Below are 21,312 nucleotides of genomic sequence, written 5' to 3' on the forward strand. Positions count from 1 at the left end.
CACGTAGTTGAGAAGTTGACAATAATGTACTTGTGCAGTCGTGATTGCCTATGCTATATTATCAGCCCCAGCCAATGGTTATCGCTTGTGTATTTTCAACGCTTATTTTATGATTAAAAATAGATTGATATTTACGTGTACCTAATTATAATTAAGGAGTCTAAACTAGACGAAAGAGTGGATAAGTTGTGTGTTAAATGGTCAAAGAGGATTCTGCCAAAGATACTAAAGCAATTCTTGAATCTACTTTATTCCATCATATCGCATATTCTGATTAACCATATCTCAATCCTAAATTTTTTTAATGTCTCCAGTCATGAAATAGTACACACTCTAATAATACCAAGGAATCAAGGATTATATGGATTCCCAATATCGAATTCCAACGATGAAAATCTCACCTCCTACCAATTCCAAGCATAGAACTAGTGGCAATAAGTATATGTAATGTGGCAATGACACCTCCTGTTCAATTTTCAAGCACATATATAGTTGTAAAATTTAGTTTTTGGGTTGCGGCTGATTATTGTAGGGAACTTTGGAGCAACGGTGAGGTTGTCTTCGTGTGACGTAGGTAACTGATTTGAGCCGTTGAATCAGTCATTAATGCTTGCATCAGGATAGATCATCTACCTTATACAATCTTAGGGTGCGGCCCTTCTTCATATCGTACGTGAATGCGAGATGCTTCATATATCTGAATGCAGCTGATTACTGAGGCCGGAGAAGAATTCATGAGTGAAATTAGAATTTAGGGGATACAAGAATGGGCATGTCCTTACTATTATATGTATACACAATTGAGAATATAATCCTAATGTTTTCATATTCATATACAAGTTTAAGCCAGCTGGTTTGGTTACATAATCAATTAATAATGGTGTTCAGATTAGCCCTTGTGCACGATGGGAAGAAATCACATTTTTGTGTTCTAAAATTTGAACTTAAGACCTCATAATTTTTCTTCCACTTTATTGACCACTAGGCTACAACATTGGTTGTTGATAGGGGTGGCATGTGGGCTGATCCGGGCCCTAAATAGGCCAAGTGGGCCAGTCTAAACGGTCCCGATCCCAGGCCGGTCTTTAAATAAGCGGGTCTGCTAATCTCGGACTAAATGGTCTTTTTGTAGGAACCAGCTCAGCACCAGGACCACGAACTCATGGTCTCGGGCTAAACGGGTCGGGCCTGCGGGCTAAGTGGGACCAATGGCTAAATATTAATTTTTTTTAAAAATAAAAAATAAAAATTAGAGACAAAAGGATGTTAAAAAATTATCTAAGGCAATGCCTTGTAAATTTATTATAGAATTTTGACCTAAACTTTTTAATTCAAATTTAAAGACAAAAATATTATAAAGAGATATTCAAAGCAATGCCTTGTAATTTTATTATAGCGTTAAAAAAATATGGCAATATCTTTCTTAGTCTTCCCTCCCCCTCCCCTCCCCTCCCCCCCCCCCCCATGGAATGAGCATAACAAAGTGCTAATACCACCATTGAGAAGAGAAAGAAACTAATCAAGATGTGCCAAAATACAAGTTACATAATACATACTAATTTTTATTCATACAAGTTATATGGTATCTCTTACATACCACAAGTTTTATACTTAGACTTATTTTGTGAAATTAGTGGAGTAAAAAATGGCCAAACAAGAGATGTTTCTATTTGTTCTGTAGGTTGTCTAGAAAAAGTAGGGCCAGTTACAGGAGTATCAGATGGGTCATCATTTGGATTAACAGGGTTATCACTAGTTGGGTTAACATCAGGAGCAGGACTAGTGGGTGTATCATCATCTGGTTGAGTTTCATCAAGATCAATTTCCTCATCATTATTTTCATCAATAGTATTATAACTATTAGAATAAAGAGCATGCATTAATTCATGGTCTACTTGTTCACCGGATGCAATATTATGGCAAAATTGACTCTCGGTAAATTGTAATAAACTATTGTCGCTATCAAGAATAGCAGGTGTAGGACGGATATAGGGTTCAGTTTGGGGAGTCGGGGGCAGGGGAGGAGGAACAGCATGACCACTAGATTCGCCACTCTTGGATTTTTTCTTATTCTTATTTTTACTAAAAATATTTTTTAAGGAAATCATCTTAATTAATCAAGTAATAGCAAATAAATAAAACAAACAAAACTATAATATTAAGACTTAAGAGTTGGAACGAGTTTACCAAATTGACGAACAACTTGTTGAAAATTAATTATCGTCGAAGACTTGAAGACTTTAATTCACCAACATCACAATTTTTTCACAAATTGTAACAGCCTCAATATTTTTTTACTATTTTTTGGAATATCGTAAGCAATAGTAGCAAGTATAGAAGAAAATTATAGAGAGATTGTGATAGATTGATATTGATTTTGTAAGAAAAATGAAAGAATGATGGGGTATTTACAGTTAAAAATAGGGAAAAAAATATAATTATAAAAAGTTTGGGGTTAAAACAAAGTTGGTGGGGTTAAATAGCTATTTTCTAAATAGTCAACGGCTATTTTTTAAAGCCCAACGACTGTATTTTTAAATAGCTAAACGGCTACTTTTTATAAAAAAAATTACCGTTTGGCCCGCCAAGGGATCGGTCCGGTCCCGGTCCCTTGGCGGGCCAAACGGTCCCGGTTCTAACGGTTAAAAGGCAAGAACCGACCCACGAGACCGACCCAAGCCCACCTCTAGCGGTCCTACCGGTCCCGGCCCATTTAACCCGTTTGGCACACGGTCCCGGGCCGATCCCGATCCCCGATCGGAACACTTGCCACCCTTAGTTGTTGATAAGAACTTTAAGCTACAATTAGTAATACTTATCGTCCAATGAATTATACAAATTAAACACTCAAACTCGTTTGGTAAATTCCATCTCGTGAAATTAGATGTATAAGAATATTTAGAGGACCAGCCAACCACCGGGGGCGGACCCACGTGCTGTTAAGCGGGTTTTGAACCCATTTCATCAAAATATAATACTATATATATATATATATATATATATATATATATATATATATATATATAAATTACGGCTAAAGCAGCGTAAAACATGTGTAAAGTATATTTGAACACACTTGACAAGATCTTTTTTCTTGCATAAGTGGTCAAGTGAGTTCATAATATTAGTTAGATCTTGTGATCGAATCCTTTCATTTTATGTGCTACTTTATGTTTTTTGTTTGTATAAATTTGCAACAAGAATCACAAAAGAAAAAAAAACCCATAATGATAGCACCATAGCTGGATATAACTGTCTTTGCAATCAAAGTAAATTATTTTCCTTGTATGTATTTTGCAGTTTTATTTCTTTTACTTTATAGTTTATTTTCTTTACATAAATTCAATAAAAATTATATTAAAGTTTATTTTACTCCAGGAGGTAATTTTAGTTTCCCCTTTCATAAATTTTGCTAAGACTTACACAGTTGCAAGTATATTTGTTTGAAATTATTTGGCATTTGTTGGTTTAATTTAATTTAGCTTATGTTGGAATTTTTTGGTTTTTTTTTTTTTTTTGGTTTGTGTGTGTATAAACTCTCTTTCTTGTTTAAAAAAAACTCTTTCTTTGATTATTGGTGTTAATTTAATTTAATTTATACTCTTTTCTTATTGTCTTTCTTTTGCAAATAATACTAACTTGTTACCTAATGAATGCTAAAAAAATTTATAATAAATCAAATTTCTTTGAGTTAATAAATTCTAAAATTGGTCAAGATTTTTTTGGTTAAAGTTTAATAAATTAGCTAAAGTTAGATTTTTTAAATTAAAATAAGCAAAAAATTTGTTTAAAATATAGAGCAACAACAACAAACTCAGTTTGATCCCAACAGGTGGGGTCTGGGGAAGGTAGTTTGTACGCAAACCTTACCCCTACCTAATGCAGGTAGAGAGGTTGTTTCCAATAGACTCTCGGCTCAGGAAGGGCAAGAAGAAGAAGAGGAAAGCAAGGAATGAGGGAAGATGGAAGAGAAAAGAAAAGGGAGATATAAAGGATAAGTAGTACCAAATAATAGCAACAGGGAATACAATACTTGAGGCGAACAAAATCACATAACGTAATAAAAATCTAAGAATATGAAGGGACATGCATGCTACTAAGACTATCGGTGAACAACTATAAACTACCTACTAATCTTCTACCTTAATCCTCGACCTCCACACCCTCCTATCAACGGTCATGTCCTCAGTAAGCTGAAGCAGCGCCATGTCTTGCCTAATCACCTCTCCCCAGTACTTCTTAGGCCTACCTCGACCTCTTCTCAAACTCTTCATGGCCAACCTCTCACACCTCCTGACAGGAGTATCAATGCTCCTTCTCTTAACATGTCTGAACCATCTCAGCCTCGACTCCCGCATCTTGTCCTCCACGGAGGTTACTCCCACTCTGTCCCGGATAGCTTCATTCTTAATCTTATCTCTCCTAGTACATCCACACATCCATCTCAACATCCTCATCTTTGCTACTCTCATCTTTTGCACGTGGGAGTTCTTGACTGGCCAACACTCAGCCCATACAGCATAGCCGGTCGAACTACCACTCGATAAAACTTATCCTTAAGTCTTAGCGGCACATTCCTATCACACAAAATACCAGAAGCGAGCCTCCACTTCATCCAACCCGCTCTGATGCGATGTGCGACATCTTCGTCAATCTCCCTGTTAGCCTGGATAATAGACCCGAGATACTTAAAACTCGCTCTCTTGGAGATAACTTGATCATCAAGCTTAACCTCTACGTCTGCATCATGAGTCCCGTCACTAAATTTGCACTTCAAGTATTTTGTCTTGGTTCTACTCAGTTTGAAACCTTTAGACTCCAAGGTCTGTCTCCGAACCTCCAACCTCGCGTTAACTCCGCTACGCGTCTCGTCAATCAACACTATATCATTGGCAAATAGCATGCACCAAGGCACCTCCCTTTGGATGTGATACAACAGTACATCCATCGTCAAGGCAAATAAAAATGGGCTATGAGCTGATCCCTGGTGCAATCCCATCTCCACAAGGAAATGCTCCGAGTCACCACCCACAGTTCTCACCCGAGTCTTAGCATCATCGTACATGTCCTTAATCACCCTAATGTACGCCACCGGAACGCCACTAACCTCCACAGGACCTCCCTCGGAACTTTATCGTATGCCTTCTCAAGGTCAATAAACACCATATGCAAATCTTTTTTCCTCTCCATGTACTGCACCACTAAAATATAGAGCATCGACTTTAAAAGGACTTTATTGCGAGATCACATTGTGAGTAATAAAGACAAAAAAAAATTACTCTTCATGCCCTATGCCGCTTATATTAGTTATGGACTTCTATAATTGAACTCGCTTGCACATAATCTTGGGTCCGTCACTGCCAACCACAAGCATATTTAGAAAAAGTCCCCCAACTCACATTATATGATAAAGGATAATTAAGGTTAAGGCCTGAAGAATCCAAACCACTTAGCCCAGATTCTGCTAGAAAATTTTCTCCATCTTTCAAGAAAATCAACTTGGCTAACTAATTCTAGAAGAATGTGTAGATAAGTTTATATAAAGAGTGCAAAAAAAATAAGACAACGCATCTATTAGGCTACTACAACGTAACAGATAAAAATTTACATTGTTTACTATCATATAAAAACATTGATACAATAAAAAAGATTTCACGTTAATAAATACTTGGCAAAGGATAGAGGCACTCACGTTTATCAAATCACAAGGTATTTGATTTGCTTTAGAATAATATTAGCCTCTTAGGCTCTGGCATTTAGACCTCGAATTACATAAATCTAAAGATAGACCCTATAATTTACAAGGACCAGAAAGTTTGTAACAAGTAATAGAGAAGAAACCTTGGTATATATGCATGGTTTATCGCAGTGATATACTCTTTTAAATGAGCTATGTATCATCAACAAGAACAACTTTAATAGAAAAGTGGATGTGCTAATAGCAATTTCTAACTTGCTTTAGGTGGTAACATTTTGAGATAAACCTACATATCTACTTCTCCACAGTTAGAAAACATATGTAGCTACAGAAATGAAGCGTTAATCCTTACCAACTTGATTGGCAACAAACATCGCAACCATAACTAGAAACTGAAATACTGGACAGACCTTTGGTGTTAAATCTTTTCAAAGTCGAACATAAAAGTAGGATTCAATGAAGGGTACATGACAATACCTTTCTACAATAAATTACTTCTACTTCAAGATGGAAATGGCTTGAAGGCGGAATTTGATCCAACTCTGTGCACGAGAATTAAGTCCAAACACTACTAAAAAAGACGAAAAGACCACATATCAACCTCCATGTGGTGGAATATGACTTACTCAGAGAGAGGATTAAGGACATTACCGGTAAACAATATCACGCATGTTGCATCTTCTCTAATCAGGAAGAGAAACGAAACGTCAGCAACGAACTCTACTGTGTTCAGAGACGTATATGACATTAAAAAACACGAACAACAGGTTACAGCTGCAGCTTCTGTTCCCTCTACATTTACCTCAATAACGGACTTTTGAAAAATTTAGAAACATCAAGGTCACTACCATCTCGGTGAGGTCATAGCGAGATACTACCTCAAGCCTTTGAAAACTTTGTTAACTTCGAATCCAAAACACATTTTAAATTTGGGGATACGAAATTTACCAACTTTAACCTTCCGATTTGGAAGGTGACGGTCCAAGAATTGTGGTTCAGAAGTGACCCTTTTTACCAGTTCTTGAAGTCCATTATTGGCATCAGGCAAAAAGTACCAAGGAGAAACAACGTCGTCTATCCTCCTCGCCTTGTTTATAAGGAAGCCTCAGCACCTTAAAACCTTCAAAAGCTTTTACGTATTGCCTATTAATGCTAGTCATGAATGGCACTCGAACAGAGGTCCCATTGAGAAGGCGGAACGCCTTGTGTTTTGTCAATGAAGCATTGAACTGTTTATCCCACGCACCGTTGAAGTAGAGTGTGTTTGCCAAAACAAGTGTTGTTCTATACAAGTCATTAATGCCACTCAAACAGAGGTCCCGTTGAGAAGGCGGAACGCCTTGCGTTTTGTCAATGTAGCATTGAACTGTTTATCCCACGCACCTTTGAAGTAGAGTGTGTTTGCCAAGACAAGTGTTGTTCTATAGTCAACTGATTTGGGAGAACGAATTCCTCTGATATGGCCTCTTGTTTCCTTTTCAGCACATTGATTCACATGATTTGCCACCTCAGAAGCCTATAACATCAATCAAAATTCTGTAAAACTAACATAAAAAAGGATTCATTAATTTTTTTTATTTTTTTATTGTTTGTGAGTAGGAAGATTTTATAATGAAATTGTTACTTTTGGTGTCCTGGTTCACAATTCATTTGCACAAGTTTGATCTAGCTAAAAGCAGAAACGCGTTTATAGTATTTCATTTATGCTGTTTACACCTCCTAGCTGGTTATCAGCTGCACAATATTAAAGCCTAATAATTAGAAAATATGACAAATCCATGATTTAAGTAAAAGAAAGGAATAACGAAAGAACTAGATTGCATCTGAATTTATTGTAGTAATTAATAACTCAGGAACTCAAATTATGCATAGATTTCCTCATACTATAATGATGCCATTAAGCAACATAGCTAAATCAATCAACTAAATAAGTTGGTTTTGAAATTCATGAATCCTCTGTTTCAATCCATTTGTTGTCTGTTCATTCCAATACTTAATACTACAACAACAACAACAACCCAGTATAATCCCAATACTTAATACTACTTCTGATTATTGCGTGCTCAAAACAACATGCAGACATAGAAGTAGCTACTGTAATTTCTTTTAAAAAATACCTATGGTTAAATCTAAGTAATTGGTAGCTTGGTATCCCATTATACATTGCAATTATTGCTCAAAACAGTAAGGCAGTTAGAAAGTCATCCCTACTGATGGAGCCACCTTAGGCTGAGGGGTGTCTCGTCAGAAAATCACAATGTATAGCAACGTCAAAAGTTTATTTTATTTTTGAATTGGTAACTATTGTATATATTATAAAAATCAGTACATAGATTGCACTGAAAACCAAATTTACATTGAGAGAATTTATAGATATTCTAATTTGAGACCTAGCAGGATCCTAGTATGTCTATGATTGTCAATGTATCTTCTGTGTACATCTGTTTGCACCAAAAACAAAATAGAAGAATACAATTGAGTTTGATCTTCTGCAGTGAATTGCTTCTGTCTTCAAAACATCTAGTGTTCCTTTCCCTCCAGACTGTCCACCAAATACATGCCGGAACAGTCCTCCATCTATCTCTGCTAGTTGCTTCAGCTCCAGCTTCTTCCCAGCTATAAATGACATCTTTAATCCTGTATGGCATTGAAACAAATACCCCTAAGACTAATAAAGATTTTCCATAGTTGGTCTGTAATCTTGCAATGTAGAAACAAATGGTTGACAGTTTCTGCGTTTTCCCCACACAGAAAACATCTTGAACACAGAGAAATTCCCCTTTTTATGAGATTATCCTGGGTTAAAACCGCCTCCTTTGCTAGTAGCCAAGTGAAGCATGCTACCTTGTATGGAATCTTTGTTTTCCATATATGTTTCCAAGGCCATGTGTCTACCTGTTGATTATCATGATTCAAAATCTTATATGCATCCTTCACTCGGTAAACCCCTCTGTTGTGCCTCTTCCACCATATTGAATCCAAACCTTCCTGTAGTCCTGTAAATGCTTCCAGATCTTTGTAGAGGTCAGTTAATCTTGTTATCTCCCAGTCATTCAGCTGTCTTCTTAGAGCTATTTCCCATCCTAGACAACTCCTCATATCAGCTACTGTCTTATGCTGGTTTTGTGCTAAACCGAACATATCTGGGTATCTTTCCTTTAAGCTTCCAATTCCTAACCAGTTATCATTCCAAAATGATGTGTTCCTTCCGTTGTTCACTCTTATGAAGGAGTGATTCTTCATTATTGGCCACAGTTCTCTGATGGATTTCCACACACTTACTCCATATGATGTTCTGACTTTTTTTGACACCCAGTTATTTTCTTCACCATACTTTGCTTTGATCACTTTGGCCCATAAAGATTGGGGTTCTTTAGAGTACTTCCATAACCATTTAATTCTAAGAGCCTTGCTTTGGTTCTTCAAATTCCTTATCCCCAATCCACCTTGTTTTTTATCCATTGTTAGCGTCTTCCAATTGACTAAATAGAAGACTTTTTTCTCCTTATTGCCTTGCCAGAGGAATGTTCTTCGGAGTTTGTCCAATCTCTGTAAAATACCTGCTGGAATTGGGAACAAAGACATCATGTAAGTAGGTAGAGAGTCTAATACTGAGTTGATTAGAACTAGCCTACCCCCCAATGATAGGTACTGCGATTTCCATCTTGACAACTTCTTCTCACACTTTTCTATGACTGAATTCCAGATTTCTTTTGATTTGGATCTTGCACCAAGAGCCATCCCAAGGTAAACAGTTGGTAGGGACCCAACTTCTCCACCCAATATCTGAGTCAATTGCCCCATGTTGTTAACTTCATTAATGGGAAAAATATTGCTCTTTCTCCAGTTAATGTGTAATCCTGATACTCCCTCAAATAAAACCAAAATGATCCTTAAGAATCTAAGTTGGTCTTTTTTAGCATCACAGAAGACTAGAGTATCATCAGCATATTGGAGATGTGTGATCTCTAGATTGTTAGCCCCACTCCTGTTTACCTCAAAGCCTTTAACCCATCCACTGACTTTAGCCGTTTTGATCATGTTGTTCAATCCTTCCATGGCTATGATGAATAGAAAGGGAGATAAAGGATCACCTTGTCTGAGACCTCAGTGTGAATGAAAATAACCTTTAGGACATTCATTTATAAGAATGGAGAATTTCACAGTAGATATGCAAAATTTCATCCATCTAATCCATTTTTGCCCAAAACCCATTTGTTCTAACATTCTTAGTAGGAAGTTCCAGTTCACATGATCATAGGCCTTCTCGATATCCAATTTGCATAAGATTCCAGGTTCTTTCTTTTTTATTCTTGAGTCCACAGCTTCATTAGCAATCATCACTGCATCAATTATTTGTCTTCCTTTAATGAACGTCATTTGTTGAGCATCAACAATTTTCCCAACCACCCTATTAAGTCTTTCAGTTAAGACTTTTGAGAGCAGTTTGTAAAAGCTCCCTATCAGACTGATCGGTCTGAAGTCTCTCAATTCTTTCGCACCTGTCTTCTTTGGAATCAAAGGTATATATGTTGCATTGAAGCTTTTCTCAAACATCTCCTGTGAATGGAAGTTGTTAAAAGCCGCCATGATATCTTCCTTCAAAATGTCCCAACACTTTCTGAAAAAACCCATTGTGTATCCATCTGGACCTGGAGCCTTGTCACTTGCACACATCTTCAAACTGCTCAACACTTCCTGTTCCTCAAAGTTACTCTGTAAAGACTCCCTTTCCGATTCAGAAATGCTTGAACTATTTTCGAAATTGACTGTTGGTCTCCACTGTTCAGGTTCTGTGTATAGCTCCTTGTAGAATTCAATGATCTCGTTCTCTATTCTTTCTGGATCCTCGATTACTTCATATCGTATCATTATTTGGTCAATGTTGTTGTTTCTCTTGCGTGCATTTGCAGTCCGATGGAAAAATTTTGTATTCCTATCCCCTTCTTTGAGCCACAAAGCTCTTGATTTTTGTCTCCATGCAAATTCTTCATTCTTGAGATGCACCTCAATCTCCATTAGAGTGGCTGCTTTCCTGACTGATTCCTCCTCTGTCAACGCTCTTAGTTGTTGCGTTGTCTCAAAATCTGCTAGTTGACTTAGCAATTTTGATTTCTGCAGCCCCAAATTGCCTTCGCAACTTCTGCTCCATCCTTTTAGCTTGCCCTTGAGAGCTTTTAACTTGCAAGCTAAAATGTAATCAGGTCTTCCTGAGAATTCAAAGGATCCCCACCACTCTCTAATTCTGTCCTCAAAACCTTCCACATTCAGCCACCAATTTTCAAACTTAAAGTATGATTTAGCTTGTTCCCACGCACCACAGTCTAGAGCCACAGGTGAATGGTCCGAAATCAGCCTTTGTTGGATAGTTTGTTTGATGTTTCTGAACCTTACATCCCATTCTTCTGAAATGAGAAATCTATCAATTCTTGAAGCCGTTGTATGATTGTCCCCTTTGAACCAAGTATAGTTTCCTCCCTCAAGTCGAAGATCTATCAACTCCATATCTTCTATAAAATCCGAAAACTCCACCATCGCTCTGGACCTCCTTGAACATTCCCGTTTTTCAGAAGGATACCTTGTAACGTTAAAATCGCCACAAACCGCCCAAGGACCTTCCATCAATCCCCTCATTGCACCAATTTCACTCCATACTTTTTTCCTTTCTATTCTACAATTTGGAGCATACACTCCTGTTATGTGACATTGAAAATTCCGTAGAAGAGCTTCAAACTTGCACGTCAAAGTGTATGCACCAGTCTGTAACACCTCCCCTTTCCATACTCTGCAATCCCATAACAACAAAATCCCCTCTCTCGTGCCGCTAGCTTCTAAACTTGCATACCTCACCCATCTACCACCCCATATTTGCCTGACTATTTCCTCGATATCCCCCTCGACTTTTGTTTCTTGCATGCAAATAATGTCTGCCCTCCAATTCTGCACTTACTTTTTATTATCTCCCTTTTCTTCTTATCGTTTAAACCCCTTACATTCCAGGAAATTACTTTGATCATCATATAGAAATGATTGATAGATCTCTTCCCCTACTCCTTTTCCCGTCACTCTTGAATTTGACATCGAAAGAAGTTAAACCTTTTAATTCCAGTGATCCTTTGAATCTTTGTTTCTTCACCTCCAGCTCTGTCTCCACCCTTCTTACCTGTCTGCAGCTGTCAATTTGCATTAACAATTCCAGTACTTCTTCTTCATGTCCTTGGAAATCTACTCCAAACATTTTCCCCAATTTGATCATATTTTGATGGACCCATATTGTTGCATCCATGTCTTTATCCAATAATGGATTGTGTTGCTGAACTACTAAAGGATTCACCTCCTCGATTTCCCACTCTTGAATAGAGCAAAATTGCTTTAGATGTTCCAGAGTACTTCCCACGTGATCATTCCCCATCTTTGAGTTTATGCTTTGCTCCCCTTCCTTCTGTTCCAATCTTGCTGAATCTGCTCCACCTTCTGGCTGACTGCAACTGGTAATTGTTTCCTTTTGCATACTTTCAAGATTCACATTAAGGGTTTGATCCCCTGGAGATGACTCTTTTTCCCCCGAGTGAGAAGGTCCTCCCATTTCCTCGATATAAGGCTTCACCCCAGTATCATCTGAGATCTCACACGAGAGGTCATTAAAAATGACTTGTGCAGCCATATCGGGGTCATAGGATTTCAGCTTGACTTTTGACACTTTACTGCTTTGATTCATCGAAGTTGAACCTTGTGTAAATTGTCCACTTGCCTTTCCTTTACCAGTGTTTAGCTCATACCGTGTCTTTCTTTCAGCCCAGATTGGGATGAAAAATTTGGTACCGTATCTTTCAATCCCCACCTCATTGGGAGTCTTTCTGCCATCACCAGCAATTTTGATTCTTGCCCACTTAAGATGGTTTTTGAGATCATTCTTCTGTAGCTAACCAACCCCCACAGAGATCTCCTATTTCTTTGAAGATCTTTTGTGACCATAGATGTAAAGGAATCCCCATGGCTCTAATCCAGCATGTTTCCTCAATTTGTGAGTTTGGAATGCAACCGGCAGTATGATTCCACCAATCTAGATGAAGCTTGAATTTTTTCCATCTCCATTCTCCTTGCACAATCTGCTCTGCCATGAATCTGTTTGGAAATTTAAAAAGAAACATGTTTCCTGTCATTTCATATATGTTTACTCCGTATGCTTTGTTCCATGAAGCACTAGCCCATCGCCTTATATCTGCTAAAGTGGGTCTCTCATTGATTTCTTCCCCTAAAGACCCGATAATGCATCTTTTTAGTAGGCATGTGTCCTCTCCTCCAGTAGGTTCCAAAACAGAGATATCGCCATTGTTCGTGCTGACCCTTGCCTCTCGAAGAGTATTGGATTGCCATTTACTCTCCTTAACTGCTTGGGCATAAGGGAAATTGTCCACAGTGTTTCTGGGTGGTACTATGGGATTCAACTTGGTGGTCTGATATATGAATCTCTCTATCTTAGCTGCTATGTCTTTCCAGCCAGAATTCAAAGTTAACTCTGGGATTATAATCACTGACCTCCCTTCTCTCTTCAGTGACAGAATACTTATATATCTTCCATGGGCGTTAAATTTCCTAGTACAGAAATGTTCTGTCAATTGCTCCTTGTACTTCCATCTCTTCACTAGATTGTTTTGATCTGTCGACGCTTCTTTAAGTGCAAAGCATATCCATTCCATTGCCTTTCTACCCATGGATGATCTTCTCATCATGTTGCGGCTTCTCTCCACCCATTCAAACCAAGTGTCTTTGTTGGAGTTCCATCTGGTGATGTCAAAAGATTTGAATCCTGCGTTGAAGTATATCCTGTTGTCTCCCATATTGTACAAATCAGCTGCTCAGGTTATGGAATTTTAGGGGTTGTTTGGAAGTTATCACAGTGAGCTAGAAAGCTTGAAAAAAAGAACAGAAACCAGAATTCTGGACAGAGAAAGATTCCCCGCCACCGGAAAAAATAAAAGTTGTCGGAATTCAGAAAAAATTGTATGGATGTGCTCGGAATTTCCTAGCGAGCGTGCTGTCCAAAACGAAAATTTTGAAAAGTGGCCGGGATTGAGCTCACGCGCCGGCGCGTGGTGTTTGGCTCGCCGGAAAGTGGCGCGCGTGGCGGCGCGTGAGAGATTGTTTGTCGGAGCTGTTTTCAGAGGGGTGGTCGGAATTGAATAACCATGCTAATGGTGTTTATGGATTCTCAAGATTCCTTGTTCTCAGACTCCTCGGGGAGTGTGCCTGAGAGCTCAAGAAAGTAGAGAGATAAATTTTTTTTCTTGTGCTCAGCCTGGTATCAAAAGTTTATTTTATGTATATATATTATATGTTAAAGTTGCTTAGCTTCTTAGTTTATTTCTTTATATTTTCATAACCCTTAATGATATTTCTAGCTCCCAGGGGGATTGAGTGCTCAAATTATGGTGCACACAAACTCATGGTCTCTCCGCCAAACTAGGTATTTTATGTATATAAATTTTAGAATTGATCTAATATTATCTATTGAGGCTCATGCTACAAAAAAGTTGAATAATGCACTTGATTGAATTCTGAATTATTTACCTAGAGGAAATAGGGATCAATTCCCACTAAATACTTTCATTTTTCTCCTTCTTTAGTGGTACACCCATGTTCTAGAATCCTAGAACCCTAGATCCGCCTCCGCTCGCTCCCCCACGGACTACTTGAATAAATCCCATCATCCAAAAACAGCAAAATTAAAATGAACTCTAGTGAACTATACCTAATCAACAACAACAACAACCAAGTATAATCCCACGTGTGGGGTCTGGGGAGGGTAGTGTGTACGCAGACCTTACCCCTGCCTCAGAGGATAGAGAGGCTGTTTCCGAAAGCCCCTCGGCACGAACTATACCTAATCAAAACTAACCTTATTCTTAAATCAACAGAAAAGGAAGCAGCCTCGTAAACATTGTCCCCGATCCGTGTGAAAGAAGGATTAAAGTTCCAAGTCTGGTCGAGCCAGAGGCTGTTAGCGGTAGACAAAAGAGGGCCACCATTGGGACTAGCATCAGCAAAGACAAAATTGACAAAGCTCAGAAGAGCGACAGTTGAGTTCATCAATAGAGTAGGATTTGAGAAAATAACAAAGCTTGTCAAGGGTCAGACCACTTGAACCCGCTGTGATGAGACCAACTACTACTACTACGTCTCAGTCTCAAATAACTCCGCTATTTCAACCATCCTACTTTAACCCTATGCATAACATCTTTTTCATTTGAATTGGGCAAGTAATATTGATATCAGGAAAAACAGCACTAAGAAGGTGCCGTGATCACAACCAGTAGCAAAAAACAAAAGTGAGGTTAACCCTGACTATCGATACAAAAGTTTCTATGAACTGTAACAGTGCTTCAAGTTCAATATCTTCAACTACTTCCAATTTATACCAAAAAAACATCACAAGAATGCAGTCAGATTTGATCTTCCAAATTGAGCTTCTCTGATCCTCAAAACATGTATCCATATACACCACCAAATAGCCGCTGATATGGTGTTCCAAGTCTTCTTCAAATGTTTTGGCAGCCCTTTCCTGCTCTTGCAAAGGGGAAGTTCTACTGTTGATGCATAGCCCATTTTATTAGCATCAAATTCTCCTATGCACAATATCTTCGTATATCATTCTATTTTCCTTGAACAGTGAGCCTAGATATATAAAGCATTAAAGTGTCTACGTTTACGCATCTCAATTCCATCTAATCTCACCTCAACTTCACTGGTGTGTCGCTGGCTAATAAGTGAAGTTGTTGATCCTTCAACATTCAAGCTCATGACGACATGACATCAATGGTGTTATCACCAGTGCCATCATAGCCAGGCACATGCCAAAAAGATCAGATAACTTAAGCTTACTACAGCTGAAATTCTATTGGGTGTCTAATCAAAGTGACCCCCCACACCCCACCCTACAAAAAAAAAAGCACTAGCAGAAATAGAGAATATCTATATAATTCAGTGGACTAGATGAGGTCCCACGTCGATTGGACAAAATCCAAGATTCAAGTTTTGGAAACAACTTAGACTCCACAAAACTCATGATTTCCAGGGTAAAGAATAAATAAGCAGAGCGTCACCTTCACGCTCCCTCATCAACAAAATGAAGATTTTCAAAATTTTCAAGTTGAACAATAAATATACAGAGTGTCAACTTGTCACACTTTATGATCAAAGACACAAGGAGGAAAACAAGACTAGGTGAATAATGAAGTAAACAGAGCATCACCGTGTTGCGCTTTCCTCCCAAGACACGAGAAGGGATTGGGTACTGCTCCGCATGACGACAAGGATCAAACCTTGAGGTGATCTAGTTGACCTGAAAATGCATGCAGCATCCAGTTAAATATCAAAGAATTAGAACTATCCACACATGCACACTAAAAGTAGTGAGGGAACCAAAAAGATTATTTTTCTTCGCTACATGGCTTCATAATCAGCTCAAAGTACCTAAAACTGCCATTCTAAGATCACATAGACATAATAGAACAACTTGTTTAATACTAACATGCTTAATAACCCTTTTCTTCCTTGTGATTGTGAAATGGATAAACATTTTTACTTTTACAATCCACTACAAAAAATTGCTGGGCCAAAAACTTGCAGAGAAAGAGTATACCTCTTCATCACGGTGCACGAAATTCACGAAACCTTCATGGTGATTATTGTGATGAGCACACTTGGGAGCGTTAGCTGGGAAATGCAAATAGTTTGGCCCAAGACGGTGTCTCTGGTATCAGAATATAAGAATATTCTAATCTGGAGAAGCTTATCAAGCGAATAGTAGATAGCAGGGACAACAATAGCAGGCAAAACGCAAGCTGCTCGTTGGACAAGTTCCATGTTAAATAGTCAAAGAAGATGCTACTAAGATGCCAAAGCATTTCAGCATCTTCTTTATTCCAGCGTATCACATAGTCTGATTCCCTCTATCTCAATCCAAAAGTTTTGAAGTCTCCAACAATGAAAAACTACACACTCTACCAATTAAAGGGACAAAGATTCGCCATATATCATCTGTTTCAAACGATGAAAAACTTCACCCTTCACCAATACCAAGCAGAGGCGCTTATTACGACAATGACTGCCTCTAGTTGGATATTTCAAGCCCATAGTTCCAAATTTAGCTGCTGGGAATTAGCTGATTACTGAGGCAATGATTACTCCGAAATCATTGGAGATACTTATGCTTCAAACTGGCAGAGTAAATCTAGAGTTTGTGGGTTTGAAATGAGTGTGATCTTATATGTAGAAATTCTAAATTTGCAAGTAAACACACACACACACACACACACATATACTTTGAGCCGACAGCAATAAGTTCAGTTAAATCCACAAAAACCGCTACTAGATTCTGGAACTAATGCCTAACATCTTATCAAATGATTTGCAGGGAATCATAGGTCTCATGAGAAGTTAACCCTGTTACTAAATACAATCATTTACGAAGTGGAACACATGTTGCTACCCTTTTGCTCATTTTACAACTTCTCCAATTCAAGAAGTTCCACGGGAAGTAACTTCCCGAAATGGTTATTAAATGGTGCCTGAAACTCTTATAATCAGTTGATAAGAACTTTAAGCTAGTACTACTATTTATCTTACAACAAGTAATTTCTAATCCTAGCATGTGAAAGTATTAACAGTTCCTTAGTGTAGAAACAATCCTCCTAGGAACATCAAAACACATGATTGATTAATCCAACTGATGTTTTCAATAAACAGAATACAAACTACAGAAATTGCAGACCAACCACATTAATGTGGACGAACTGAATCACAGACAACATGAATTCCAGTACTTCCACGATAATTGTGAAAGCACAGCTATTCAGGTCTAACTACTGTCAGTAATAAGCCTCAAATTTTTGGGAGTAAAATACCAAAAAGGAATTTCTTTTTACTTGCCCAGCTGTTTGAAGAGAGAGCATATGCTAATTCACACCCTTAGAATCTGAAGCTTGTTGGAGAAGGCAATGGCAACCCAATCAGGCTGGGACGAAGACCACTGGAGCTGCTCGATTTCAGCACCTGCGGTATAAGCCAGAATTGGATCCAATCCACCTTCAATAGGCTGACCCATTGAAGACAAGTCCCAAATAAGCGCCTGAGAGTCATCACCAGCAGTGCAAATATGGCAAGAGCTGTGAGGGGCCCAAGCAATGGCATTCACACTCGCCTGATGTCTTTGTAGTTCCACTACAGGAAGCGTAGGGAAACGAATATCCAAAACGACAACCTTAGCACTGTCCATTATTATAGTAGCCATGTACCTAGGATCCTGTTTGTTCCATCCGAGGCGAACAAGTGGAGTATCGGGCTCAGAACTCTCGTAAATGATAGTCGAATGCTCCTTATCGCGAAGGTCAAAAACCCTAACGGATCCATCAGCTGAAACCGAAGCAAAAACTCCAACGCCGCCCCAAGCAATATCATAAACCTCCTTATCGTGAGCAATAAGCTGAGTATCCACAGTCTCCCTCTCAATATCCCAAATTGTACACGTGGTATCAATGCTAGAAGTACCAATTCGCTTGGGTTCAGCTTCATTCCAGTCAAAGGAGGTCAACGGACCGGAAAATTCACTGTTACGATTATTATTTAACAAGCTCTTCATTTCGACCCTACTATTATCGGAGGCGACCCGCCAAATCCGTAGATAATCGCTCGAGGTAGCGAGGAGGTCGGGTTTTTGGCATTCCTTATCGGGTATGAAGATGACTTTAGTGGGCGGGTACGGGTGCTCGAATGAGAGTTTCGGGTCGGAGCGAATCTCGCCATTGGAATCGTCTAGCTGAACGATTTCGACCCGGTTCGGATACTGCTCGAGTAAGCTGGAAATGGCGAGGCGGTACTTCTTGTCCTTGCGAACACTCCAGTTCATAGCGTAGATGTGCCATGGTGCCTCGTACGTGTAGATCTCGGACCGTCTTTGTTGTTCGTCGGACCCGTCTTGGTTCGGATCGCTACTCGCTCCCATTTCTGAGTTCTTTCCGTCACTGTCTCCGCCGAATTAGGGCTTGAATGAACAAACAAGATAGGGAATTAATTGTCGGGAGGAAGAATGAGGAAAGTCAACATTATTAGTCCAACTATAATTTCGAAAATTGCACTTTAGTCCTTTAATGTGCTATCCTTTGTTTATGCACGTACATTGTGTGATTGTACAGAATTTGGTGTTAATTAATTAAATAAGATAAAATAATGAAAGACGTTTATCACATTTCTTTAGGAAAATAAATTGATTTAAAAAGTTGTTCAATTTCCTGTAATATTGGAGTTTAAAGTAAGATCCAAGTTACATGAAAGAAGATAAACTAATCTTATATTTAAGCTCATGTACTAGAAAATATTTTGTTACTGAAGTGAAGATGATTCGTTTCTTACATAGTACTATTACATAATTTTGATAGTTCCACAACGGAATTAAGTAGTGTTCAAAGTTGAAAAATTATTGAGTTGTTGGCAAAAATCATCCTTAAACGATGGCCCAAATCAAAGGTACATCCTTGCGTAACCCTAGTGAACAAAAACCATCCATGTACTATTTAAAGAGCTACAAGAATCATTCTTCTATTAAATTTTATCAAAAAACATAATGACATCAACAAAAGAGCATGCCCAATACGTGTCTTTTCCCCTAAATTTTTCAAGATTGTCCCTCCCGCCAAATCGTCTTCCACCTTCACCAAAAAGGATTAAGACTTCTAAACTAAAAGTTTCTTTCAGTATGAACTTCAAAGAATTTTCTAGGGCAAAGTCCTGAGCAAAACGAGAAGTTAGGGCTATTTCTCCACGCCATAAATAAACTAACTGATCAGAATGATAATCCAAGAGACATGCAGTATAGGAAGAATGTATTTATATAAACTTCAAACTTTCTCACGAATGTACGTGTTTAGGAGAGTTGTGAAACCTTGAGGAGGTCTTATTGATTTGCACCCCAATAAGGCCGAAATTGCTTTCACGACAGTGACTTGCCAAAATGCATTTTTCAATTCGATAAGTTATTTTTCTTGTTTTTTTTGTTCTTGATGAAAAAAAATTATAACACTGTTACATCTCGCGTTTTCATACGTTAAAAGCTTTGTTGTGAACCTGCGTGACTCAGTATGGGATAATGGGCTAGAAGTGTGCAACAAAGCTGATGCACTTGGGAGTATTGGGCCTGAAGCTAAATTGAGAAGAGGCCCAATGACTAAACAATCAAATAGAATGGGAGGACATTATATTTGGGATCTGGGGGGAATACAAAGGACGGGAATTATGTTGCAGCTTTGGCTCAAGACTGTGCTTCTCATCTCCTCTTCTGAATCTCTACCTCATCCCCTTTCTATGAGTTCTGCTTCTCATCCTTATTCTTATCTCTATTTGTAGTTACTTAGTTTCCATTATAGTATAGTTTGAGTGTTGCAATTGGTATCTCAAGGTTGTAATTAGTGATTCTCTTTCTTATTATATAGTGAGGAATTTTGGGTTTGTTACATTGGTGCTTTCATCCAGAGGTCTTCAATGGAGGACCAAATATTTTGAACTATCGATGATTCAATTAAGAGCGTGAAGGATTCGTGGTCGAAGGATATCGCCGAAATTCGTTCATTGTTACATGAGTTGGTTGAAAACCTTACAACGAGTAAGTCTACTCCAGTGGAATTCCGACGATTCAGTGACGAGGATCCAGAGGTATAGATTTCTCAGGCTGAATGCTACTTTGAATTTTATGGCACGTCGGAAAATAACAAATTATTACGCGCATCTATTTACCTAGACGGTGAGGCACTGGAGTGGTTTCGATGGCTTCTCTGGAACAAGCAATTGACAGATTGGGAACACTTTGTTGCAAAGGTGCGAATTCATTTTCGTAAAGAGCATCTCGCATTGCTGGAAAGTCACATGGCCACAATCAAGGAATATTCTACAGAAATTGAAGCCCAGGTGTTAGTCAATATGTCACATGGTTGCTGTTGTTCCAGGGTGTTTGGTACAGAGAGAGTAGATATTAACGTCCTTACTGATGCAATGGGATCTGATTCAAACAATGGAAACTCAGAGGATGTCCAGGTGTTTGATGAAAGCTCTCACAGAGATGAGGTTAGTGCCTCTCTTTTGCAATCTACGCCCGTTTCTGAAGTTTTTGTTTCGGCAAGTATAGATCCAATTAAGGGATCCTCAGCAACACGCGAAGGCGAGGTGTTTGATAATTTTTCTCAAGCAGTTGCGCAAACTTTTCAAGAGTTCTCACCTATGGCAAATGACTTTGAGATTATTTGTCCTGTTCTCAGCAAAGAGCTGGAGTCAGAGAGTGAAGATTATGTAAATACCCATCTCATTATCCATGCCTATAGACTTCCTTTTATCATTGGCAATGGAGAAGGTAGCATAGTTACATATGAAGATAACAAGCACTCTAGAACTGATGCGAGTCAGTCGTTTGATAATTTTCGGTACCATTCCGGTCAAACTTTGGTTGACAATGAAGTGGTTGAATCACTCGGGGTCAATGGCCTCTTGATTATGGATGGAATCAGATTGATGCATGAGCATGTATCTATATACCTACCATTTGATCCCGGTGAGTCTGTTCCTCCTCA

The 21,312-nt window shown here is 38.6% G+C and overlaps 1 protein-coding gene and 1 pseudogene across 1 annotated transcript; both read right to left on the reverse strand.

Annotated features, from left to right (window-relative positions):
- Positions 1-6,109: 6,109 nt before the first annotated feature.
- On the reverse strand, positions 6,110-7,068 carry LOC142167458 (serpin-ZX-like; annotated as a pseudogene).
- A 10,326-nt stretch (positions 7,069-17,394) lies between these two features.
- Positions 17,395-18,812, reverse strand: LOC107824070 (WD repeat-containing protein LWD1). Its single transcript, XM_016650785.2, has one exon. It carries the CDS (start codon positions 18,699-18,701, stop codon positions 17,661-17,663), a length of 1,041 nt encoding a protein of 346 aa, XP_016506271.1. The 5' UTR covers positions 18,702-18,812; the 3' UTR covers positions 17,395-17,660.
- Positions 18,813-21,312: the final 2,500 nt, after the last annotated feature.

The sequence above is a fragment of the Nicotiana tabacum genome, chromosome 12 (genome assembly GCF_000715075.1).
Source record: "Nicotiana tabacum cultivar K326 chromosome 12, ASM71507v2, whole genome shotgun sequence".
Classification (NCBI taxonomy): domain Eukaryota; kingdom Viridiplantae; phylum Streptophyta; class Magnoliopsida; order Solanales; family Solanaceae; genus Nicotiana; species Nicotiana tabacum.

Bases quoted from the DNA above. Each gene is read 5' to 3' on its own strand.
- LOC107824070 (XM_016650785.2), bottom strand. From the start codon at position 18,701: ATGGGAGCGAGTAGCGATCCGAACCAAGACGGGTCCGACGAACAACAA.